The 25,157-nt window shown below is 44.4% G+C and overlaps 1 protein-coding gene and 1 pseudogene across 1 annotated transcript; one reads left to right on the forward strand and one right to left on the reverse strand.

The window, feature by feature from the left end:
- Positions 1 to 6,051: 6,051 nt before the first annotated feature.
- On the forward strand, positions 6,052 to 18,642 carry SPMIP4 (sperm microtubule inner protein 4). The gene is made up of 8 exons (XM_056857078.1): positions 6,052 to 6,185; positions 8,719 to 8,889; positions 11,787 to 11,816; positions 14,407 to 14,531; positions 15,496 to 15,581; positions 15,943 to 16,111; positions 16,313 to 16,404; positions 17,887 to 18,642. Exons 1-8 carry the CDS (start codon positions 6,052 to 6,054, stop codon positions 18,640 to 18,642), a joined length of 1,563 nt encoding a protein of 520 aa, XP_056713056.1.
- LOC130484884 (U4 spliceosomal RNA) lies at positions 15,043 to 15,160 on the reverse strand (annotated as a pseudogene).
- Positions 18,643 to 25,157: the final 6,515 nt, after the last annotated feature.

Below are 25,157 nucleotides of genomic sequence, written 5' to 3' on the forward strand. Positions count from 1 at the left end.
CTGCTGTGGACTCCCAATATGACAATCACGACATAATCAAATTGACATTACATATATTTGACGCGGGTGCCAGCGGATTATGCAGTTGGTCCAGGAAAACACCACCAGAACGCCTTGCTACTAGAAAAGCAGTGCTCGTTTATTTTACAGTGCACAGATATAATACAACTCCTTATACACTCCTCCGCTTATAGCATCCCAACACATGGGCTTGATTCCCATGCAGTTATATACACAATGCCGTCTCAGGCACCAATCACAGTAGTTGCTTAGTCATACACCTGTTGCTACTACATTGCATCAGCCTTCTGGCCATAACCTGTTCTGGCCAGCTCCCTCAAGCTCTCCAGGGAGTTTCCAGACCTGTGACATCATTCCAGATCCACTAGATCTAAATGCAGCCTGTCAAACTACTCTGACAGCCTTGTAACTCTGACAATATTTGCCCAGGACCCATGTAGATAAGATGGTCCAAGACAAGTAATTGAGAGTTGGGTGAAATGTTCAAGTACAGGAACCTGAAGTGTAGAAATGTCCTGAGCCAAGGCCGGGCAGCCCCGACTCGGGATGGCCCCACCCCTCCCCACTCACCAGCCAGCAGCCACAGGGTGGAGAACTCCGGGATCCCGGAGAGCGAGGCCTCCGCTGGACTCTCCTGCACCTCCAGCAGCCTGCCCCCCAAAAACAGCTCCTAAAGCTGTGGCATGAAGGAATGCTGCAGCACACTTTAAAGCCCTCTCACCGCCTGTCAGCTGTTGAGCGGCGAGAGGGAGAGAAAGATGCTCCTGATGCCGGAGTATGCGTGCGGGAGCCAGGCGGGGCCGAGGCCTTTTTATGGACTCTGGGGGTGGGGGTGCTAGGGGGAAGGTCAGCCAAAGAGGTCAGGTGGCCTTATAAAGGAGGGAGAAGTGCGGAGGCTGAGGAGGAAGATCGCTGTTGGGGTAGGAGAGCCACAAGGGCCTGGAGAGCAACAGGGGAACTGGAGTGGGGTCACCGCCTCACAAGAAAATAGGATGAAAACAGATGTAATGTTTTTAGAGCAGCAAGGTCACTCTGGAAGCATCCTCACTGCATTCAGTCCAGATGTATCTTTTCTAAGCTGGGGGGGACAGTCCTGCAAGTTTGAAACAGAAGCCAGGTGGGCACACTGCTGGTTGGCTGGGCCCTCATGATGTCACCAAGAAATTCCCCCAAAGCCATTTAGTACTTTAAAAGCTTCCCTTTTAAAAAAGTACAAAAGAATCCCATCTGTAACTGAGTAACTGTAACTGTAACCCAAGATTACTGAGTAGAAAATTGGTTCACCAGTATTGGGGTTGGCAGGTACCCCCCTGGCCACCAGCGGGGGATGGGGGAGTAGGGTGGCCAGATCCGAGTTGGGAAACTCCTGGAGATTTGGGGATGGAGCCTGGGGAGGACAGGGATCTCAGTGGGGTACAATGCCATAGAGTCCACCCTCCAAAACATCCATTTTCTCCAGGGGATCTAATCTCTGTAGTCTGGAGATGAGTTGTAATTCCACCAGGTTCCCCACATCCTACATGGAGGCTGGCATCCCTAATGAGAATCCTTTTGTTTGGAAAGACTAAGGGCCAAACTAGACAATACAACATCCATTTTAAGCCCAAAAGCACTTTGATTTAATTTAAATGCTTAGAATAATAGTCCAAGAGCCAAAAATGCCCAATTGGGTGAGTTACAGTAAATAAATAAAATAAAATAATCTCTAGACACTGACAGGACCAGAGTTTGGCAGGCCTTAACAACTAGGGAGGGGCTGTGGCTCAGTGGTAGAGCATCTGCTTGGCATGCAGAAGGTCCCAGGTTCAATCCCTGGCATATCCAGTTAAAGGAACTAGGCAAGTAGGTGATGTGAAAGACCTCTACCTGAGACCCTGGAGAGCCACTGCCGGTCTGAGTAGACAGTACTGACTTTGATGGACCAAGGGTCTTATTCAGTATAAGGCAGCTTCATGTGTTCATGTGTGTTCTAGAGAGGAGTAAAACTATCTCATTGGGGACACCATAGAGCACAGCAAGTAGAAACCGGTGCTGGAACAAGGGTGAGGAAAATGGCTGCCATGTGGGTGGGACTAGAAATTCTGAACTTTCCTACCAGGGTTGGCAGTTCTGGGTTGGGAAATACCTGGAGATTTTGTGGGTGGAGCCTGAGGAGGGCAGAGTTTGGGGAGGGGAGGGACTTCAGTGAGGTATAATGCCATAGAGTCCACCTTCCAAAGTGGCCCTTTTGTCCAGGTGAACTGATCTCTATTGCCTGGAAACCAATTGTAATCCCAGAAGATCTCCAGCTACCACCTGGAGGTTGGCAACCGTACAAATAACCCATGTGGAAAAGGTGGAACTCAAAATGGTGTGGGGGAGGAGGTGAAGCTAAAAGAGTGTGCAACCAGCATCCCCTTCCTCATTTCCTAGTCATACATACACCAACACACTTGAATACTGTAATGGATTTTAATTTGGAGCTTAGTCTACATTTATAAATTAGATATGCTAGATTTGAATCCAGCAGCACCTTAGAGAGAGACCAACAAGATTCTGGGGTATAAACTATCGAAAGTCAAAGCTCCTTTGTATCTGACAAAGGGAGGTGATCTCTCTAATGCTTATACCTCAAAAATCTTGTTGGTCGCTAAGGGGCTACTGGACTTGAATCTAGCTGTTCTACAGCAGACCAACATGGCTATAAACCCAGTATCTCTATATTAATTAGACATGTATATAAATATACATGTCTAATTAATATAGAAGAGCCTCTGCTTTACATACAGAAGGTTCCAGGTTCAATCCCTTGCATCTCATTGGTGAAAGGATCAAGTAGCAAGTGATGTGAAAGACCTCCATCTAAAACCCTGGAGAGCCGCTGCCAGTCTGAGTAGATAATACTCAGGGTCTGATTCAGCATACAGCAGTGGCATGTGTGTTGATGTGTGTGCGTTCATTACTTTAATTAATGAAATTAATTTAATGAAAATATGAAATTTTCTGCAGGACTATCCTGTGACCACTAGAGCGCAGAAGTTGCCTTCTGAACACTGATTTTCAAGATGCCTGTTAAACTTCAAAACCCTTCAACATGTATGTGGTTGCAGACGTATGAATACAAAAATGAACCATTGATTTCACAACACTGAGTCAAGTGCAAATCTGATATAACAGAGCCAGCAATAACCACATTGGCTTTGAAGATTATAATTTGTTTACATATCTAAAGAGAATACAAAATTAAACATCCAGTTATTTGTATCCCTATGCTAGCAATTCTTACAAGAGAGAGAATAAAAGGTTCATTTTAACATAAACACAATCAGCCTTTTTTCTTTTCTTTTTTGGCCTTCATTTAATTAACCTCCCTTTTAAGAAAAAAAGGTAAGGGTCCCCTGTTCAAGCACCGGGTCATTCCTGACCCATGGGGTGACATCACATCCCGACGTTTACTAGGCAGACTTTGTTTACGGGGTGGTTTGCCAGCACCTTCCCCAGTCATCTTCCCTTTACCCCCAGCAAGCTGGGTACTCATTTTACCGACCTCGGAAGGATGGGAGGCTGAGTCAACCTTGAGCCGGCTACCTGAAACCAACTTCAGTCTGGATCGAACTCAGGTCATAAGCAGAGCTTGGACTGCAGTACTGCAGCTTACCACTCTGCGCCATGGGGCTCCTCCCTTTTAAGTAAGCAGTTCATTATTATTATTTTGCCATTTCAGAACAATATGTTTTACTTTGCTCCATTCCTTGATTAAAATGCAATCTGGAAGGGTGAATTATAACAGCCAGTCGTAATCTTCTTCATTTCAGTCTTTTCTGTATTTGTGGTGGCGAGATAGAAAGGAGGATGCAGCTCATCGTGTGCCATGGTGTCTTGCTGGTTCCCCAGAAATGGGCAGCAATTTGCTTGCTATACAAATAGCAAGACATTTCAAACTAAGCTTTCAAATATTGAAGACGAATGAGCGACTGATGCAAAAACCTCCTAAAACACACAGCCTGCCAGGTCATTCCACTCTCTGGACTCCCTCAAATATGATTAGAACTCACGGGTGTGTTAAAGGGTTTGCTGGTCTGTGCAGAAAAGCCAAGAAACCTCCTGTTCTCACGGACATTTGCTAAGCATTCTTGCCATCGTGGATGCTTAGGTGGAGCTAGGGGGCAGAGCTTTGTGCACAGATGTTTTCTGATATCTTACCAGTTCTTGACCCTTGGACTCCAGCTGTAAAGTTGGATCTGGTCCTTCATACAATTCAGTTTAGGACCAACTCTTATCAGCCATCTCTTCCTTTCCCTCCTAACTTCCAGCCCTTCAAACCATAGCAGCAATCATGCCAAGAGTATCTGCTCTGATGTGCACCATAACAATGCAGTGCTGGATTAATACAGGCTCCCTACATCACTTTTTGCCTTATACTTTATGACCCCCTCCCCCAAATCTGCAACACCAAGTCATTGTGATGTCAAAAGCTACTTGGACAGCAGGCCAAGAAACTACTGCAGTATATACCGCACCAAAGAGAAAGGTAGGTTTGAGGGTCAAAATGGCAGTCTTGGTTAATTTCTTTCTCCCTTTTAGCTGTCATGTTTTCTATAAACATCAAGACATTTGTATTAAATGAATAAGGGATTAAGGGGATAAAAACAGCAAGGAGCTGGCAACCCTGCTTCAAGATGAGCTCAGATCATCACATGAACAGTTTAAAGAGACTGAACTGTCTGTGAAGGAGTAGAGAGCCCTATTTCATCAACAGGCACATCTGCAGAAGTGCCAAGTCAGGAAGAACTGAGGTGATGGAGGGGCTGATGGGCCTGGACTGTACTTACTATTGGATTGTGAAGTACTGTAGTCAATAGCTGAGAGTGCTGGAATGCTTTGCCCACAGAGGAGCCTGCAAGCAGGGATTACAAGGGTGTAAAGCTGGCAGAAAGGCCCCAGGAACAGAAAAGATGCTGAGGAAAACATTTTGCAAGAGTTGAAGCTGGAGGAGGGGCTGTAGCTCAGTGGTAGAGCCTCTGCTTGGCATGCAGAAGGTCCCAGGTTCAATCCCCGGCATCTCCAGTTAAAGGGACTAGGCAAGTAGGTGATATGAAAGACCCCTGCCTTGAGACCATGGAGAGCCACTGCCGGTCTGAGTAGACAATACTGACTTTGATGGACCAAGGGTCTGATTCAGTATAAGGCAGCTTCATGTGTTCATGTGAGGAAGTACAGCTTGCCATGGACTTTGGCTTTAATGGTATAGAATCTTTTAACAAAATATTCCTGAGAATTTGCTTTTTGAGTTTTAAAATCTGCAAGAATGCACTGTTCCTTACTGTTTCAGCATTATTACTGTTGTCTCAACCTTGAGAAAGGTAGTGTACAATTAAATGGCTTTATGCCCAGAATAAATCTAAGAATATCCAGAACAAGCAGAACACAGTTAGAAACCATCATTCTTTGGGAAAGTGTCATTCTATGTTCAGAGGTGTCTTCAGTGGAAATGAATTACCATAGATGGTTTAATAAAGTCATCTGAGGTTCACAAAACCAGGCCAGTGTAAGGTAGCCATACCCTAATACCCCTGAATCTCTCAGAGTAGGGTTGCAGTAAGAATATTAGAAATTGTATTTTATTTTTTAGGATCAAGAATGTCCTGTATCCTTCTGCCAGTGGAACAGAACATTCCTGCCTTCCTTTCACTTTCCAAAAGGCAGCTCCTGGGGGGCAAGGGACCCACAGAAACAGCATGAGGGGGAAATTGGGGGCCTGTTAGAGGAGGAAATGTGCAAAAAAAAAAACGGGGATTTAGCACAACAGCATTTTCTACCTTCTGCAGGTGGAAAATGCTGTTGTGTTACATCCCCGTTTGTCCACATTCTCTTAGTTTTGCACTGTGCTCTGAAAAAGCAATCTGTTGCAGTAATGAAAGTAGTTAGACACCGTTTCAAAGCCAGTTACCTGTTCAAACAGATCTTATCTGTCCGGATGATGCAAATGCAGAGCTGTTTGCTTTGATCCCTGAATTTCATATCTATGGATCCTCTCTGTTGATATTAAAGATGGAGGTGTACCCAAGGTTGTCCTATTACAATGATGTGCAAGATGGAACAGCTTTAGTAACAAAAACCTTAGAAACTACTAATCACCTGACTCCATTCCATATTCCTCCTGGACCACCTATACTACCGGATAGGTAAGAAACACTATTCTTTATTTCCTTCTGTTTATTCAGTACCTTGTATCTAGCTGTTTTCGGATGTGTGTGTTCTTGCCTTATACTAAGAACACATTCATTCAGTTTTGCAAATAACAACGTTTCAAATATTTGACATTTTACATTTGTCAATTGGTAGATAACTGGATTGACATACAGGAAGACCCAGTGTGTCACAGTGATGAGAGCAGTGGATTGGACTGGGGAGACTTGAATTCTAATCCCCACTCTATCTGGGCCAATTTTTCTCTCTCAATCATTCTCTTTCAGTCCAGCCTGCCTCGTAGGGTTCTTGCAGGATAAAATGGGGAGAAGAGAATCATGTATAGCACCTTGAACTTCCTTGAAGTAGGATGGGATAAAAATGGGATATATACAGGCCAGAGTAAATGTCCTTCACTTATGGGAAGCATCTGGCTTTTCTCATTCCTATTGAAATATAAAGATTAGCATCTTGATCTGTAGATGTTTACCCCATTATGGCTGCCATTCTATTCACACTTACCTGGGAGTTAATTCCAAATGAAATTAATGGTAATTACATCTGAGTAAAGATGCCCAGAACTGGACAGCGTGCCATATTAATAATAATATATTGAATCACCTTTGAAAATAAATACAAGCATCCTAAAGCGACAAGCAATGTCTTTCAGGCTGCTTGCTGGACACTTTCCTACTACTGCAGTTGACTCTATCAGATATTTCCTCCTGCTTAGCTGGGCAACCTATCCTTCAGTATAGCTGCTGAACAAGCGGAGGCTTTAACACTAACATGGGCAATGGCATCCTTTTTGAGATATAGCTGTGCTCCACATATCTGAACAGCATGGGCCTACCTAGTTTCTACACTAATTTTTCTATGCACTGTTTCACAAGGGATGCACACAAAGATTTTACTTAGATTCCACTTTGGCTCATTTTGTGTGGTAGAAAGGGCTGTTAAGTCACAGTTGACTTATGGCAACCCCTTAGGGTTTTCAAGGCAAGAGATGTTCAGAGGAGGTGTGCCATTGCCTGCCTCTGTGTGGGCTGAGAGAGTTCTGAGAGAACTGTGAGTGGCCCAAGGTCACCCAGCAGGCTTCCTGCAGAGGAGTGGGGAATCAAACCCAGCTCTCCAGATTAGAGTCCGCTGCTCTTAACCACTACACCACGCTGGCTCTCTTGGCTCATTTTGTTTGTTCATAATTTTGTTTGGATTCTATGATATTGCTAAGTCACATGTTTGGAGCCATTAATATATATGGGGGACATTCACCTTGCATTCCCATCCTGTAACTCATCTCCTAACCAACTGGGATGAAATTCTTCAGAACTGTATGCTTTATCCAAGGGATCCAGCTATCAGGCTGATGGAGAAAACATCCCTTTTCTAGAGGCACTTAAAAGTTTTCACTTGCAGACTAGACTGGGAGGGGAAAAAACTTCCAAGATTCAGCACAGCAAGACAAGGGAGGAGCATGGTTTGACTCTACCCAACCATCTACTCCACTTCTGTTTTAAAGTAACCCCCTGCCTTATGTGTGAATGGGTGGACTCCTGCATATCAATTCCCCTACCGCCTACTTAGTGTTAACAGTTTAAGAAAGAATCAGAGAGATCTCCAACACCAATCAACAGTTCTTCTTTCATAGTGAAATGATGACCCTGATCCTTCCTCTTCACTGACCTCTGTTGCACTTGTGTTTTCTTTTTACTATTGTGGGGAAGCCTAGAACCTGTATCCCTCCAATCTGCAGGTGAAGAGCCTTTCACTGTGATGGGGGTTGCAAAGTACTACCTCTATTCCCCTCATAGCTAATCTTTGCCCCTGCCTGCTTAGTACATGCAGCCCTAAATAATAGAATAGGTCTTGAAAACGCACAGTATTTTGAGGGGAAGCACCTTCTAGGATACAACTGCAGGACATGCTGTGCACAGAAACACAAATAAGAAAAATCCTGTTGGGTGTAAACATGGGCTAGGTACAGTGGCTGGACAAGGTCCCTATCAGGCACATATTCATGAGTCACTCTTTCTCCTTGTGGCCACTCCCATTGCTCTGGGAAATGAATGAGGCACAAAAACAGTAGTCAGATACCTATTTGATTCATTACTGAATACCAGAGATAATTTCATTAAGATTAGTTTTTCTTCTGAGGTTAACAAATAGCATATTTGAATCAAGTTTTGACTGGTTATGTTCCAAATGCAGCTCTTTCATTTTCACCCATACTGAAGACGCAAACCATTAATCAGGAAACATTAAAAGGAACTTTTTAAAAAACACTGAATGATAAACAATTCTCTGTTATTTAAAGCAGAGAGATGATCTCATTGCCCAAAACACAGTGCTAACGTTAGGTTGGTCAATAGAACAAACTGGTTTGTCATAGGCTTCTGAACTTAAGGTGATAGTATGGAAGAGATGAGAAACAAGCATTGTGGGTTTTGTAAAAGCACTGTAAAACAAAGCTTTAGTCACTTAGAATGCCATTGCTACAGCTGGCTTTTCAAAAAGTTGGTCTCATTTCAGATATGAGGATCTAAGGGACACATTCCAGCTGTGTAAGCCTGTCTTGAAAGGAGAACAAGAATATGGAGAAAGTGAGCCCCTGTTGCCAGAAACTCACAGAAACTATGAGCCACCGTACATATTTGATAGCAAACATCAGTACTACGGGTCTACCCAAGATGCCCCGCTAAGGTAGGTTACATATCTGCGTTCTTCATGTCTTTGAACTGCTGAATATTGTATTTTAATTTTAATTGGGGAGAATATGCGAACTTTTCTTACCTACAATGATACGGCAAGCTTGATCATGAAATGTCTTCAGTGCTTCTTACAGTGGTAGTAATGTAGAAATCCTTCAACTGTGACATCACCACATCAGAACTCTGGTCATTGCTGGGCAAAAGTTCAATAGCAACGGCTTTTCTTGTATGATCTCAAACCACTGAATTTACATACAGGCATTCAACAATGGCCGTTAATGCACGGCTTGTTTGTCCCCGCTCAATAACACTTTTATTGATCTCGCTTTCCCAAAAATCAAACGCATGGTGCCATGGCGGCGAGACAGCGGCGGTGGCAGCACCTTTCTGGACCCCATGCCTTCTCTCTCCCCCATTCCCACTCCTCAACCGTCAGACCGCCTCCACCCACTGCAGTTTCCCCTCACCTCCACCCAGGGGACGTTGGAGTGGCGGCGGGGACTTCAACCAGCCGCTGCTGCCTCCACCCGCTGCTAGCTTCCCCTCGCCTCTGCCGTCCTCAGGGGTGGAGGCGAGGGGAAACCGGTGGTGGGTGGAGGCAGCGGCAACTGGTTGAAGGCCCCACCACTCCCCCGACATCCCCTGTTTACATCAAATGAGGAAAACCACACACTCACATGTACCAAACCATACTGTTTACTCTTATGTCGAGACAAAGAATAAAAAGTGGGTGAGAAGTAAAGGGAACATTCGCCTAGACACTTGTTTTAATTTTTTCCCTTTAACAAAAAATAGTTACAGTGCCATGGTCAAAGGTCTCTCAAATTAAAACTGGAACCTGTCATGCTTCATAGACAGTATCTTCAGGTATAATAGGTCGGGGGGAGAATGGACTGTGCTCCCAATTCCTCTTGGCTGAGTAAGCTTTTATGGCACTGTCAGTATTTCTGACAGTTAATAACTGAAGGTTTCTCATTGCCCTTGCATAAAATCTTTTCCTTGGCTGACTGAATTTTTTCACTGCAGTGCACTATCTAGTTTTACCACTTGGTGGCACTGGCATCAAAACACACAAAGTTACCATTATAGTTTAAAAAACTCAGTTACATGTAAATACTGGTTTATTTATATTTTTAAAAAGGAAAATTAGAACAATATTGTAGGCTATTTTTCCTAGGATGTGCCCTAGGGCCATTTTACATGAGACTCCGAATGTTATTTATGTTCAGATTTCCACATCCAGTTTTCCTCATTGGGAAATATATTCCTAGGGTTGCCAGGTCCCTCTTCGCCACCGGCAGGAGGTTTTTGGGGCGGAGCCTGAGGAGGGCGGGGTTTGGGGATGGGAGGGACTTCAATGCCATAGAGTCCTATTGCCAGAGCAGCCGTTTTATCCAGGTGAACTGGTCTCAATCAGCTGGAGACCAGTTGTAACAGCAGGAGATCTCCAGCTAGTACCTGGAGGTTGGCAACCCTATATATTCCTCATTTCAAACAGTATTTATTTTTTAAAAATCTATGCTGCCTTTCTGCCAGAATAGGGCATTCAAGGCAGCTTACAAACTTCATCCATCTAAACAACCAATACTAAACAAGCATTTAAAACAGCAACAATGAAGCATCTGAAACACAGAGCTCAGCAGTTAAACATTTTCTTAAGGTCTATACAATCTAAAGAGAAACTAAAGTTTACATACGTAACCATTTTACCATAGCTTCATTACATGAAATAGATATACGGTAGGTGATTTTTGGTATTGAAGATTAACCTTTCTCACCTATGTTTCTTTTTGTAATTCAAAACACTGTTTCAACCTCTGATCATACACAAATAACTCATTGGAAAGCTCTAGAATGTGTGAATGATCTTCTTAATTATCACTAGCTTTACTTCTATATTCTAGGAAGTGGGGGGAGCAATTATTTTCCTAGCTGTTTACATCAAATGAGGAAAACCACCTTATGGAAATATTATTGATGCAAATATCAAACATCAGTAATTGCTCCATCCTCATCATTCTTATAAAGATGGACAAAAACACTATTCAAAACACTATTCAAATCTTTATTTTCAGTTATCCAAGTAATTCTTATTTTCTGTCAAATTCTAGACATAAATATCTGGATATGGACTTCATGCTTCCTCCCACCCCCATCATAGTGGTATATGTTTTGCTACTATCATAATAGAACTTATATGTTTGCTTCCAGTACAACAGTTAATTCATAACAAAGGTGATGGTTGTTGTTTTCCAATATTTTTTTTTCTTTTTCAATAATTTTTTCTTCAATTGGAGTGCATGATCAAGGAATTCTTTGATGAACCCTAATAGTTATCCATGTTCGTTATTCTTATCTTTCTTAGTATTAAACATTTATTTTATTTTCTCTTGGCTTTGTGTAACTCCTATTTCTCCAGGGTAAATGCACAAAGGCACTTGATTCTTATTTTGTTCCTTTTAGAAGGTTCTCATTATTTTTGCAGATTCTCTACAAAACTACCACTGAGAGTAATTACTGCATTGTCTTAAGTATATACAGTATTGATCTATCTGCCATGTTTGCTAGCTGAACAGCTCTAGGCAACAGGGATATATGGGTGACATTTGCAAAGTACACTCTAAACAACTTGAACTTAGCCAGTTACAGCTGGAGTTGCTAGAGCAGTCTAATGGCAATTGTTTTGGAATCATGCCCACTCAATAGGTTTGCAGTTGGGGGGACTAGAAACAACTACTCAGCATGAAGCTTGAAGTATTCATGGATGCAGCCCAACTCCCCAAACATTTAGTTCCCACACATCTGCATACATGATCCTAAAATGTATATACATACATTTAAGTAATTACAATTACATTTAAGTAATTGACTTGTATCTCTATCTTATAGACTTCCACGACTGCCGGATAATTCAGCTGAGTAAGTACATATAAGTTATATTGGGTCTTCCCTCTCTTCTCCACCCGCTCTAAAGTTTCTATGTCTTCCCTATAAAAAGGCCTCCAGAACTGGACAAAATCTTCCAAATGGGGTCTGATCAGTGCAGTATACTGTGGTACTATCACATTTCGTGCCCTAGACACTATGCATCTACAGATACACCAGAAGATCTAATTTGCCTCCTTCACTACTGCATCACTCTGGCTACTCAAACTCAATTTGCAGTCCACCAAAACCCCAAGATCCCATTCACACACACTACTACCCAGAAGAATATCCCCCATCTGGTACATGTGCATAACATTTTTACCACCCAGATGCGAAGCCTTACAGTTATCTCTGTTAAATCACATCTCCCCATTTTTCCAATGTGTCCAACTGTATTATATCTTCCAGAGTGTTTACTACCCCACCAAATTTTGTGTCATCTGCAGATTTAACAGGTAGTTCCTTCACACCCTCATCTAGATTGTTGATAAAAAAATATTAAAGCACTGGGACCAAAACCAAGCCCTGAGGCACCCCCAGTAGATACTACCATCCAATCAGGCAAGGAGCCATTAACAACCGGTGTTCAGCAGCAATAGGCAGGCCTTTTGGGTTCACGCTGCACTGGCCAGCAGCTAAGGTTGCCAACCTCCAGGTAGTAGCTGGAGATCTCCTATTACAACTGATCTCCAGCTGATAGAGATCAGTTCACCTGGAGAAAATGGCTGTTTTGGCAACTGGACTCTATGGCATTGAAGCCTCTTCCCTCCCCAAACCCCGCCCTCCTCAGGGTCCGTCCCAAAAACCTCCCACTAGTGGCAAAGAGGGATCTGGCAACCCTACCAGCAGCTGACCGAAGGTGCAGCCCCAAGGCCCAAAACCACACCCCCACAGTTTCCGCGGCAGCAGCAAGCACACACGGCGTAGCCACTACAGATGGGAAAGGAGCGGCCCCGTAGGAGGCAGAGTAGGGATGGGTGGGCTCTATATGCCCTCGGAAAGGGGTCGGAGGGGACGGTGTTGGGAAGCACATGGGGAGGAGCAACCTTGATATAAAGGCAGTGCCACGCTGAGGCCAGGAGGAGAGAAAGCAGAGGCTGTGCTAAGGCGACAACACCCAAAGCTCTAGGAGAGAGAGAGTGGCAGTTGTTTGCACTTTCAGTCTCCATATCTGAGGCCTGGGAAGCAAGGCCTGCTGAGGAGGGTAGTGACACAGACCCACCGACACAAGGGAGCACCATGGTGGAGCCCCACATGATCTGTAACCAAAACACCATTGGTCCATCCATTCCTTATTCTCACCCAGACACTTTCCACAGGATGATCACATTCATCATTAGGGTTGCCAGGTCTCTCTTTGCCACCGGCGGGAGGTTTTTGGGGTGAAGCCTGAGGAAGGCGGGGTTGGGGGAGGGGAGGGACTTCAATGCTACAGAGTCCAATTGCCAAAGCGGCCATTTTCTCCAGGGGAACTGATCTCTATCGGCTGGAGATCAGTTGTAACAGCAGGAGATCTCCAGCTAGTAGGTTGGCTACCCTATTCATCATCCAATATTTCCTGACAATCATACCCTTTCCTAACATACAAAGCCACACCTCCTCCTCTCCAACTCTTTGCGGTTCTTTTTAAACAACTGTTATCCCTCCTCTGCCACTCTCCGATCATATGAAATCATCCCACCGAGTCTCTGTAATGCCTATTAATACTAATTTCTGTGCATCATGCACAATCGAAGCTCTTGATATATTGCGCCTCTTTATGAAGCTACACCATTCATTCTTACTAAGAGCAGGTACGTCAAAGTTCAGAAGGAAATAAAACAAGAGTGCATGTAGTTACCCAGATGCAGAGAACGGGTGGAGTGGGAATTACTGCACGCTAGGATAAGAGAAACAAAGCATACTGGAGAGAGATGCCCTTTCCTCCCTTTGGCTCATTCTTCAGATCATGGATGCAATCAAGCAATATTACAAATGGACTCAGGGCACCTGTTAGTACGTATGGAACAGCTTGCCCTTATGGCTCCTTGTTTTCCACAGCCAGTGACAAGGCCCATTTGCATGCAGAGTTCACAGGATCAGGACTAGGGCTAAGAACCTCCTGGTGGAGCCTGGAGCTCTCCTGGAATTACAAAAAATCTCAAGTTTATACAGATAAATCCCCATAGAGAAAATGGCTGCTTTGTAGGGTGGACTTTATTGCACCATACCCTGCTGAGGTTCCTCCCCTCCCCAAACCCCACTCCCCAGGATCCACCCCAAAAATCCCCAAGAATTTCCCAACCCAGAGCTGGCAACCCTAATCAGGACATGCTGCAGCCAATGTAGTCAGTTCTTGGATGGGAGATCACCTGGGGACCCTAGCAGCACTACCTTGGGTAGAGAAGCAGGATATAGATTGCAATAAAACAATCTGACATTTTGATCGCCCTTCTCTTTTTAGAGAAACCAATATATTTCTAAAATGAAAGTGGAGAAATGCTATGTCTTTGTCTAAAATCCAGTTAGGTGTACCTATACCATACGATGTTGGCAATTCTGTTTCCTCATCAACCTTTATCAGACCATTTCTGTTCTCCAGGGATGCAAGAAATTTAAAATACAAGTTGCCACCAAGGGTTCCAGGTACTCGTCTTGTTGAGAGCCGCTTTCATCCTTTTCATCCCTATGTCCATACTCCCGAGCCTGATAATGTTCACACTTCAGGTAAGACATCAGATTGGCGCTTTCACACATGCTGAATAATACCCTTACAGGAACAGAAGAATAGGAACTACTGATTTGGATCCCAGGAGGCCAAGCAATAGTAATAATATGGCCCCGGAGAGGTATGCTTCATAATAAACAGATTAGAATTCTTGCATAATTCTAACTAAAAGAAGAGATTGTGATAATACAGAGCTGAGCGTAGGCATTCAGACAACTGAAACCACAGTACAGCCATCCAAGTTTGAAAGCGTAAATACACATGCTGGAGTGCTAAGAAGCATTTAATCATTAGAAGAGGTAATGGTATTAAGCTAGAGGTCAAGATGAATGAAAGAATAGGTCTCTCTAGCCACCAGTCTTCACAATGCTGGGTAAGAATGCTTAAATATGCAGTGTGATCTTCCCCCAGAAAGGATTATAAAACACTGTACAATGTTGAGATTAACTCTCCCCATGCTTATAACATCCCACTCCAGACTCTATCTTCTTCTTCCTCTTCTTCTTTTGGTGCCGGTGCTGACTATATTTCCAGTTGTCATGGCAGGGTATTTGGAAAAGTTTTCAATTAGCAATAATCATGCCTCGGATTAACCTCATTGGCTACGATACTGCCACAGCGCAAAGCTCCACTTTATTCTATACCAGCTTTAAGAGCTATACCAGCAGATAGGCCTGCAGGTTCTATTTTTGTTTTACACATGACCATGGTAGGGCAGGTTCTATTTCAAGCAAAGCTTATCTGGTTAAGAATTATGACATTACAAACTACATATGGCCTCTCTTGCCAGGACCTATCAGCCTCCATTTTGTCATTAGACTCAACTCCTTCGCCAGTGATTAGCTCACTTCTTCTACCAAACTCAGAAAGTCCTTAGAAGGGTAAAGCATTGTGCTTAGGATAATTCTGCCAGCTCTTGGAATTTCATAAAATAATGGAGTTGTTTCCCATTACATTTGACAGGTAAACCTGACAGCTACGATGATGGCTGCAAACCGTTGGATATTCACAAGGCTATAGGGTGGCCAGGAAAAGATGGATATGTTTGTGTAAGTAATGGTACTATAGTTAGAAAAGCAACGTTAAACAAAAACACTAAGACAGATGGGTTAGAAAAACAAAGCTATCTAAAACAAAAGATGATGCGGTTGTTCAGTTCAGTCGCTGTCAAAAGATCTTTCAATAACATAATACCAATTGTTGTGTTGGCAGTGTATTGATGACTCATATTGAAATAGGCATATAGCCTTAAACTCTTACTTAGAAAGTGTATTTAGCATCCTAATAGCGTCTGTTTCTTTAACGGTCCAAATGTTTTCCATTTAATTTGAAAAATAACTTCCTTAGAGAGCAGCATGCTCTTGTGATCTGTACAGTCATATTTTTACACATTTAAATTTTTTATTCCAGCTTCCTCAGTGTGCACAGCAAAATGTCCCAGCATATGATTCAAATGCTCCAGAGTTTCCTAAATCCACTTTCAAAATCCCAGAGCTTGATATCTCAGCCAGAGCTGCCAACATGTTGGAAAACGTAAAGAAGGCCCTTTGGTTATCAACTTACAAGCGTGACTTCACAGGTATGCTTTTTTTTAAAGTGAAGTAATAGAGATCAAGATATCAGCATATATACTTTTTTTAAAAAAATCACACATATTCTGTCTCTTAAGAAGAGTGTTTTAAAAAACTGACGAGAGAAGCTACTTAGGTGCTTTTTGAAAATGTGCATACAAGACTGCATTTTAGGTGCTTACACATATATCAAATCTGTTCTGTTTAAGGCACAGGTTCTATGAACCCCTTGCTGTTGGATGATCATGATGTCAAGACAATTGGTCGAGCAACTGGAGAACTAGGCATAAACGTGGATCTGGTAAGTATGGCAATACCTACCTGTCAACCCAACCTTACACATCAGTTTTGGTGGCAGGAGCCCAAGTTGTCCAGGAAAAGCATTCACGTGGGCTGATGAAAGAATGACAAGGCAAGTCCAAAGACAATATTTATTTATTTTATTGGAGTTCTAGGCCACTCTTTCCGACTAGGTCAGGCTCATAAAGCCACACCCTGGGCAGAGTTCATGCCTTAGAACATCTGCTGCTGCAGCTTTCCATCTTACATCTACACGTCACTCTTATGCCTAAAATATCACTTAGCAAAGATCTGCCCACAGAGACTTAGAGTCTGTGGGATGGATCCTATGAGTCCCTCCACTAAGTTGGATCCTGTGACTCTCATCAAGGATGAAAGACGTTCTCCAAAGGAGAATGGCTTTTTTCTGATGGAGAAAAGTTTTTCTTTGTCAAAGGAAGCCTTTCTCTGTTGGAGTCATAGGACCCAACTTAGTGGAAGTGTCATAGGATCCAACCCAGTGTATGCAGAAACAGCAAAGGCTGTTCAGCTGCCACTTTTGGAAAACATTGACTGTTGGAAGCCAGCATGGTGTAGTGGTTAAGAGCAGTGGTTTGGAGCGGTGGACTTTGATCTGGAGAACCGGGTTTGATTCCCCATTCCTCCACATGAGTGGCAAAGGCTAATGTGGTGAACTGGATTTGTTTCCCCACTCCTACACATGAAGCCAACTGGGTGACCCTGGGCTATTCACACTCTCTCAGCCTCACCTACCTCACACAGTGTATCTGTTGCAAGGAGGGGAAGGGAAGGTGATTGTAAGCCGGTTTGATTCTTCCTTAAGTGGTAGAGAAAGTCAGCATATAAAAACCAACTCTTCTTCTCCACATGATGCTTTGGGACAAAAAAGTGCCTTGCAGAAACACTCCTGTGTCATAGAAGGCAGGCTGGTGTGTAATTCTCTGTTGCTGGCCTCACTTGATCTATACTTAAATTGATTTCTCCTTCAGTAAAAAATGTCTGCCATAGAGAAAGTGGGTGAACAGACAGGGCCAGTTAATGAAGAAAGAGTGAAAGGGATGGCAGGGCCCTCGAGGTCCAACTCAGCTATGAACATGCTGAAGAACCTTATGAAGTTACATTTTCTCAGCCAGTCTTCAAACTGAGAATAACCACTACTTGGCTCTAATATTGAATATGCATGATTAACACTTTGAATCCATCTGCATAATGAAAAAGATATAAATTACCCCAAGACGCAGAAACCTGATCTGACCAAGGAAGAGATTCAGTGTCTTGAGCGTGAATACTCTTAGCACAGGGGAGGCACATCAGCTTCACCCTGTCAGAATCATCACATGGGCCTTTGACAAAATATCTCCTCAGTCCCCACCTCCTGCCACTAATTGCAGCAATGTTCTCTCTGTGAGGAGCCACAGATTAAGAGTTGCGCTTGTGTAAACATACAGGCTTTGGTATCAATTTTCCACTGTTTACTCCTCAGAGAGAAACGTTTCCATCACACACTTCTCAAGTGAGACCCTTAGAAGGACGCGTCGCACGCTTTCTCCAAAACAGACGACCTCTCGTGTCAGGCCCTCGACAGCAGGAATCCCCACTCGTTCATATGCCTCCACTTCAGCATACACCTGACTCAGTTGTACGTGGTTTTTCAGAAGGGGTACTGAGCTGTGGGGAAGTTTTGCCGATCCCAATTCAGCAGTGTCGAAATACAGAAAATGGAATCAAGCAGTGGAACGAGCATGTGGCACAGAAGCGTCCTCCATGGAACAGATTTCGGAAAATTACAGATACTTGGAAAACAGAATCTCTGTATTTAAGGCAGCTTGAGGTACCACCCAATCCAAACCCAGATCTGAAACCTTCAGAATCGATTTACTATGAAGATTTGAAACCCTCCCGTCTAGATAAATACATAGTGTGGCACCATCCTGTCATTCTCAGTAAACCAGTCTCAACAGACCTAAATTATGGAAAGCATGGGAACCTTCAGGATCTTGAGTTTGCTTCTAGTCTTGAAGACACCCGGCCAAGAAACCCATTGCCAGAATGGATTCCTAACTGTGGGGTGGCTCGGCCTCAAACGTGCTTACTAGATATTCAGGACTTTTATACAAAAACCGATACAATCAAGCGTTTGAATGACCTAACTAGAGGAGGAATCAGAGACCTCAGAGATCATGACAGAAAAGGCAGAAGGCATAAAATCGCTGGTTTTCATGTCCATGACTTTAACTGACACACATCCTCCCCATTTCTAAAAGCAGAACATAGAAGTTAATTAAATGTTGGCCATTTCCTCCAGCTATTGCTTGGGAATTGGCTCTTCTTTCTGCATTTTAGTGTCCTAGTTTTACAGCTTATTCCAAATGTAAAAATACAACAACTACTGAAACTATCCAGGCAGCTCCAATTTGGGGGATCGAGTGATGCTACAAAGACTGGGGCTGCCCTCTGGAACTTTGAGATGTACACAGAGTTGTGTGTCCACAAGGGCTGTCCACTCGCTTCCAGATCAAGAAAGTTCCACATACTCTCCCGCTGTATCCACAAGATTTCCCCCGGCAGTGCAATGAATAGAAGAGTTTGTCAGAGTCCTAAAGACACATCTTAATAGCAGCATCTTGTGGGGAGGGGGGAGCAATCCTGTGACCCCCACTCCCACCCAGTCATATAGTTACCTCTTAGCCAGGAAAAAAGACATTTATCTTGTTTATAATCTGCCCTTCTCATGAGACTCAAGTCAGACTACAAAATTTAAAATAGCGCAAAAAAAACGTGAACAAAAAAATGGGTACCGTATGTACAAATAACCCAACAGGACTGAACTGCAGAACTGGTGGACAATGCAATAAACTATGTAATATATAAAGGGGAGAAAACAAATCTGCTGGTCAAATGATCGTAAATAAACTGAACTGGGGAGAAAACAATAAAAACTGTCACAGACTGCCCTCCTAAACAGTGCCGTTTTCCACATTTTGCAGAATGAGAAAGTGGGAGCTATCCTGACCTCATGAGACCTTGGGTACAAGCAGCTGACAATTTTACCCATTTGCAAGGTAAACAACCTTAATTGCCAGTGACAGTCAGTGTGGTGTAGTGTTTAGAGAGTCAGACTAAGATCTAGCAGACCCAATTCCGAGTTCCCACTCTGCCATGGAAATTTGCTGGGTGACCTTGGGTTAGTCACAACTCTCAGTCTAACCTACCTCACAGGGTTGTTGTGAGGATAAAATGGAGAGGAGGATAACGATGTAAGCTACTTTGGTACCGACTGGGAGAAAGGCAAGATAAAAATGAAGTAAGTAAATAAATTCACTATTATAAAAATGCCCTGTTGAACGGTTTCATTACACTATTAGCAAGCTACACGGGGATTTAGAAAACAGAACACAAAGTGGGGGAGGCAGTCGATCAGCAGTTAGCATAAAAAAAGATTCAACAGTGATCCTGAGGACATGCTTCAACAAATTAAGCACCTTACTAATGTTTGTAATACAGTTTCTTTTTATTAGGAACTAAGGTACATTATTTTTGAAAATGCAATTGACCTGTCTGAAACATTATTCTGTTTTCTACATGGCTGTTTACATTCTGGTGAACAGACCCTCACTTCTCTTACAAGTTCATTAGCATCTCAGTCCTAAACTGTGCCTGGAGTTTCAGTTTCTTCATTTCAGTTATGCTTAATCTACAGCACTACTCTACAGGAACAAGAACCAATACAACAAGAACAGAAGAATCTTAATAATCAGAACCATTTTGTGGCTCTTCACATATGGTCAACATTTGAATTCACTTTCTCTTTCACAGTTCATTGAGATACCAGGCTCTTGAGGGTGGCAGGAATGATTTTATTTCCAAGCATTGACAATGGCATGATTCTATGTATGGAGCTGCTTACATACAAATTCATTTTCTAGTACTTTTGTGAACTAATTCTGCTCGCTCACTCTCTCTCTCACACACACACACACACTGACTAGCATACCTGCCAAAAGCAAGCAAATGGTCAGAAAGCATTTTCATGTCATGGCATATTGTGATATGGGTGCTTATAGTGCTTTTTCTTTCATTGTAGTAGTGCACACATATCCCATGCGAATGGGAGCAAGTCTGGTGATTGTGTGCTCTTTATTAATACTTCCATTATTGCCCCTGGATGGAACAATTTGTTTTGACTCTGGGGAGGTGAACTTTTTTAAAAAGGGGGTGCGAAAATCCTTTTTATTCAGAGAAGTTGGCTTTTAGATTTAATAACCATAGAGTATTTAATTAAATATAAAACAACCAAACTCAAAATTACAAATATATAATTACTTAGACTGTCATTCATGTATGTGTAAAGTGCTGCTCAAATTTCAAATCCTTTATTGGCATACCATAAAGTGCTGTTAAGTAGCAGCCGTCTTACAGCAACCCAGTAAGGTTTTCAAGGCAAGAGACTAACAGAGGTGATTTGCCAATGGCTTCCTCTGCATAGCGACCCTGGCATTCCTTGGTGGTCTCCCATCCAAATACTAGACAGGACCAACCCTGCTTAGCTTCTGAGATCTGATGAGATCAGGCTAGCCTGGGCCATCCAGGTCAGGGTGTCATTCATATAGACACTAAATAAATAATCTAAAATTGGATTATTATCCTGGGGGAACAGCCACAAACAGCAGCATCATTAATCCAAGGAAAGGAGCTACTAATAATTACCATAAATATTAACTAATCAAATTGGCGATGACTCTGAGTGCTGCTGAGACAAATTCGACAACAACCGGCTACAAAAATCAATTTGACACCTCCTGAGAATGCACCTCCTGTGAGGCATACTGGAGATCGGGTGCATTTAAGAACTCCTCAAAGGGAGAGTGTTATTGAGATGCAAAAAATAAAGATGTCCCATTTGTAACCTCCGGGACCATGTGCAAGCAGCCAGTGTGATCTAGTGGTCAGAGTGGTCGACTAGAATCTCAGACCCTTGGTCGAATCCCCAGTCTGTCATGGAAGCTCACTGGGTGACCCTGGCCCAGTCACATACTCTTAGCCTCACATCCCTCAGAGGGCTGCAATGAGGATACAAGGGAGAGGAGAATGATGTAAGCCACTATGGGTTCCCACTGGGAAGCAAGGGAGGGTATAAGTAAGCAAGCAGGTAAAGCGTCTTATTTAACAAAGTAACAGGTGGTGAAGAATTTAAGAATTGCCACCTGGGATTGTCGTACTGTTTTGAAAAACACCACTGAACTCCTAGCCATGTGCAACACTCAGTCAGGGCTGATCCCAGGTTTGAGGGGCCCCAGGCAGAGCATTCCCAGACCCCACTCCCCTCCTCTCCCACCACCAGGCACTCATGTTCTTTCCCCCCTCCCCCGGTCTGCTCAGAACCCACTGCCCCTGCTCACAGCTGCTTGCAGACTGTGGCACCAGGAAGTGCATGCAGCAGGAAGCATGTGTTGTGGAACGCTAGCAAGTGAGTGGGCAGAAGGTGCTGGCAGCAGTAGGCCCTATCAGAGACCCTGGCAGCAGCCCCACCTCAGGGCATGCTGACGCCAGCCATGAAAGCCAATACTAGAATTAAAAGTTGTCATTTTTTTAAAGCTAAAAGAGTGGGGGTTGCCAGTTCCGGGTTGAGAAAGACCTGGAGGTTTGGGGGGCGGAGCCTGAGGGGGAATGGTGGAGGGAGGGATCTCAGTGGAGTGCAATGCCATAGAGTCCAACTTCCAAAGCAGCCGTTTTCTCCAGGGAAACTGATCTCTGTCGCCTAGAGCCACCACCTGGAGATTGCCAACCCTGTAAAAGAGACGCTCGTGGCTTGGCACCTGCAGCTCTACCAGAGGCCTTGCTATTCAAGACTCAAATACGGGTTTTGCGGAACCTGAACTCCAACAGCCGCACGCGCCGGGCGGAATCCCCACTTGCATCACCCTCTCCCGGAAAGGACGTCCCGTCACGTGACCGGAAAAAGGTCCGCCCAGTTTCTCACACGCTCTTGACCTTGCAGCCTTCCCCGCCCTCTCCCTGCGTCATTGCGCAACGGCGAAGCCGGCGACCCGACTTCCCCCTAGGATGCACCCTACCCTTGCTGACAGACGCAATCTGACAGGCACGTGCCTCAGCCAATAGCGGTTTCACAAGTTGGCTCCCGATTGGCTGATAACGAGAGAGGACGTCGACCGAGGGAGGGGACGTTTGGTTGTAGAGACACCGGCCGCCTCTGCTCGCGTGAGGGGTGCCCTTGAGGGCTTCATTCGCGCGGCGAGTTTGGCGGAGGCGGGAACGGGAGCCCGAGAGCAGCGGCCGGCCAGAGTGAGCGCTTTCCCCTCCCGGAGCATTGAGCGCCGCGATAAACGGCGGGGTTCAGGAAGCGCCTCCGGTGGGCCGCGTGTGGGATGGGGCGCGAGGCCAGCGCCGGGCTGTGAGGCGCCGGGTGGGCCGGGTGGGGGTGGGGGGGGAGGCGGCTGTGACGGGCTGGGGGGCGAGCCGGGGGGCGCGCGGGGCCAAGGTCAGGCGGGTGACCTCACGGTGGGGCCCGAGCCGGGGAGGAGCGGCCGGGCGGCCCTCGTGGGCGGGTAGAGCGCTTTCGGGCCACCGTACCCGGCCCGTCCTTCCCCCCACGCCGCGGCCCTTGGCCAGGGTCGTGTCCAGCCCCGGCGGGACGGTGGTCGAAGCTGCTGCAGCCGCTCCCATCGAGCGGCCGGCGGTGATTCACCGGCGGGGTTGCGCCTTCTTCTCCCGGTTTCGGGAATCCTCCCTCCTGACAGGGGTTGCCTTTTCCTGCTGTGGCTGCTTTTCTTTAATTTTCTCATTTTTTTTATTTTTTCTTCATTTAATGTATCCATAAAAACAATATAATCATAATAAATTAGAAATATTATTTGCTTTTTTCTTTAGCAATCAAATGACTTCCCCCTCTCCCCCTCCCGTCTAAAATGAAATTGTGTAATCTTTTGCTAACAGAACGAATCCCTCATTATTTTAATTAATCTGTTTTTGTCATATCCAACGTTATAAAATCAGTGCCTAATGTAAAAATTAAGGGATTAAATCAATGAGTATCCCTGCTATGGCTGCTTTTCGACCTTGCCTCGCTGGTCCGCAGGGAGTGCCCCCTCCCACAGACACACACACACACACACACGGGAAACGCCCCCCCCCTTCGCTCTGCACTCGCAGGCCCTGCCACGCTGTGGGGTAGGGTCTCCCGCCTTGGAGGGAGGGCAGGAAGAGCGAAGGGCCGCTTCCTGGCCCATCGCTAACCGCTTACATGTCTTGTGAATGAGACCGGGCGGCCGGAAGAAGGGTGGCCAATTAAGCCTTGTTCAGTGATCTTGAAAATTCCCCCTTTTAATTTTTTTTTTTTTTTAATACGGCCATGTCAGCGGTTCATTTTCTAGGTCATTGGGTTACATTATTGTTAGCCTAGGGGTAGTTCAGAAATGAGGATCAAGGCAGTGCTCTATAGTAGCCGAGTACCATTTAAGGCTGAGGCTGTCGTATTTTGGTCACGTCATGAGACGACAAGAGTCGCTGGAAAAGACAGTCATGCTAGGAAAAGTGGAGGGCAGCAGGAAAAGAGGAAGACCCAACAAGAGATGGATGGACTCAATAAAGGAAGCCACAGCCTTCAATTTGCAAGATCTGAGCAAGGCTGTCAAAGATAGGACACACATGAAGCTGCCTTCTACTGAATCAGACCCTTGGTCCATCAAAGTCAGTATTGTCTACTCAAACCGGCAGCGGCTCTCCAGGGTCTCAGGCAGAGGTCCTTCACATTACCTACTTGCCTAGTCCCTTTAAGTGGAGATGCCGGGGATTGAACCAGGGACCTTGTGCATGCCAAGCAGAAGTTCTTCCACTGAGGGTTGCTATGAGTCGGAAGCGACTTGACAGCACTTAACACACACACACACCATTTAAGGGTTTCCCCGTTGTTGTTGGGGGTTTTTTAAGAATAGGAAGAGGAGATTTTTGCAGTGGTATATATGCTCTCAACCATGTGCATATTGTATTCTCAAGGGGGTAGCAGATTAAAGGGACTCCTGTGTCAGAATTCTGATGATGGGTCCCGTCATCATCAGAATTCAGACACAGGAGTCCCTTTAATCTGCTACCCCCTTAAGGAGAATAAATACAATATGCACATGGTTGAGCGCATATATACCACTGCAAACAACGTATGTATCTTTATTTCAAAGCAAGTCCCACTGAGATCACTGGAGCTCTGTTTCAAACAAGTATTCAAAGGATCGGCCTACAAGGCTTTCTAAGAGTCCCGTTAACTGTGTTGCAGGATGGATAGAAAAATCCATCATTATTTAGCAGGCTGTAATTCACCTCTTTGCCTGTGCTCAATTGCACCCTCTTGAGTATAGAGACAGTTACAATATGTATTTTGAGTTGGGCAGAGATGAAAGTCTCTGATATCTTGCCCTGTGTGGCCAGGTGCATTTCTCTATTCAAATAAGTTGTTTGTACATTTTAGAAGAAGAGTTGGTTTTTATACCCCACTTTTCTCTACCTTTAAGGAGTCTCAAAGCAGCTTACAATTACCTTTACTCTATAATGTATGTTGCCCATAATCAGCAAAGCATATAGTAAGTTTAAAAAAACAAAAAGAAACTTGATTTTGGGAACTTCATATTAAAATTTATTAGAGTATCGTCCTGTTTCTGTATACGTCATAGATGTTTTCAGATGAGTGTATGCAGTTTTGCATTCCAGCCCCAGGAACAGTTAATGTATGCCTCAAATGAACTC

The sequence above is a fragment of the Euleptes europaea genome, chromosome 11 (genome assembly GCF_029931775.1).
Source record: "Euleptes europaea isolate rEulEur1 chromosome 11, rEulEur1.hap1, whole genome shotgun sequence".
NCBI lineage: Eukaryota > Metazoa > Chordata > Lepidosauria > Squamata > Sphaerodactylidae > Euleptes > Euleptes europaea.

Coding starts and splice junctions, on each gene's coding strand:
- SPMIP4 (XM_056857078.1), top strand. CDS start 6,052: ATGGAGGTGTACCCAAGGTTGTCCTATTACAATGATGTGCAAGATGGA. Junction 6,186..8,718: donor CCACCTATACTACCGGATAG/GTAAGAAACACT, acceptor GTCTCATTTCAG/ATATGAGGATCTAAGGGACA. Junction 8,890..11,786: donor ACCCAAGATGCCCCGCTAAG/GTAGGTTACATA, acceptor TCTATCTTATAG/ACTTCCACGACTGCCGGATA.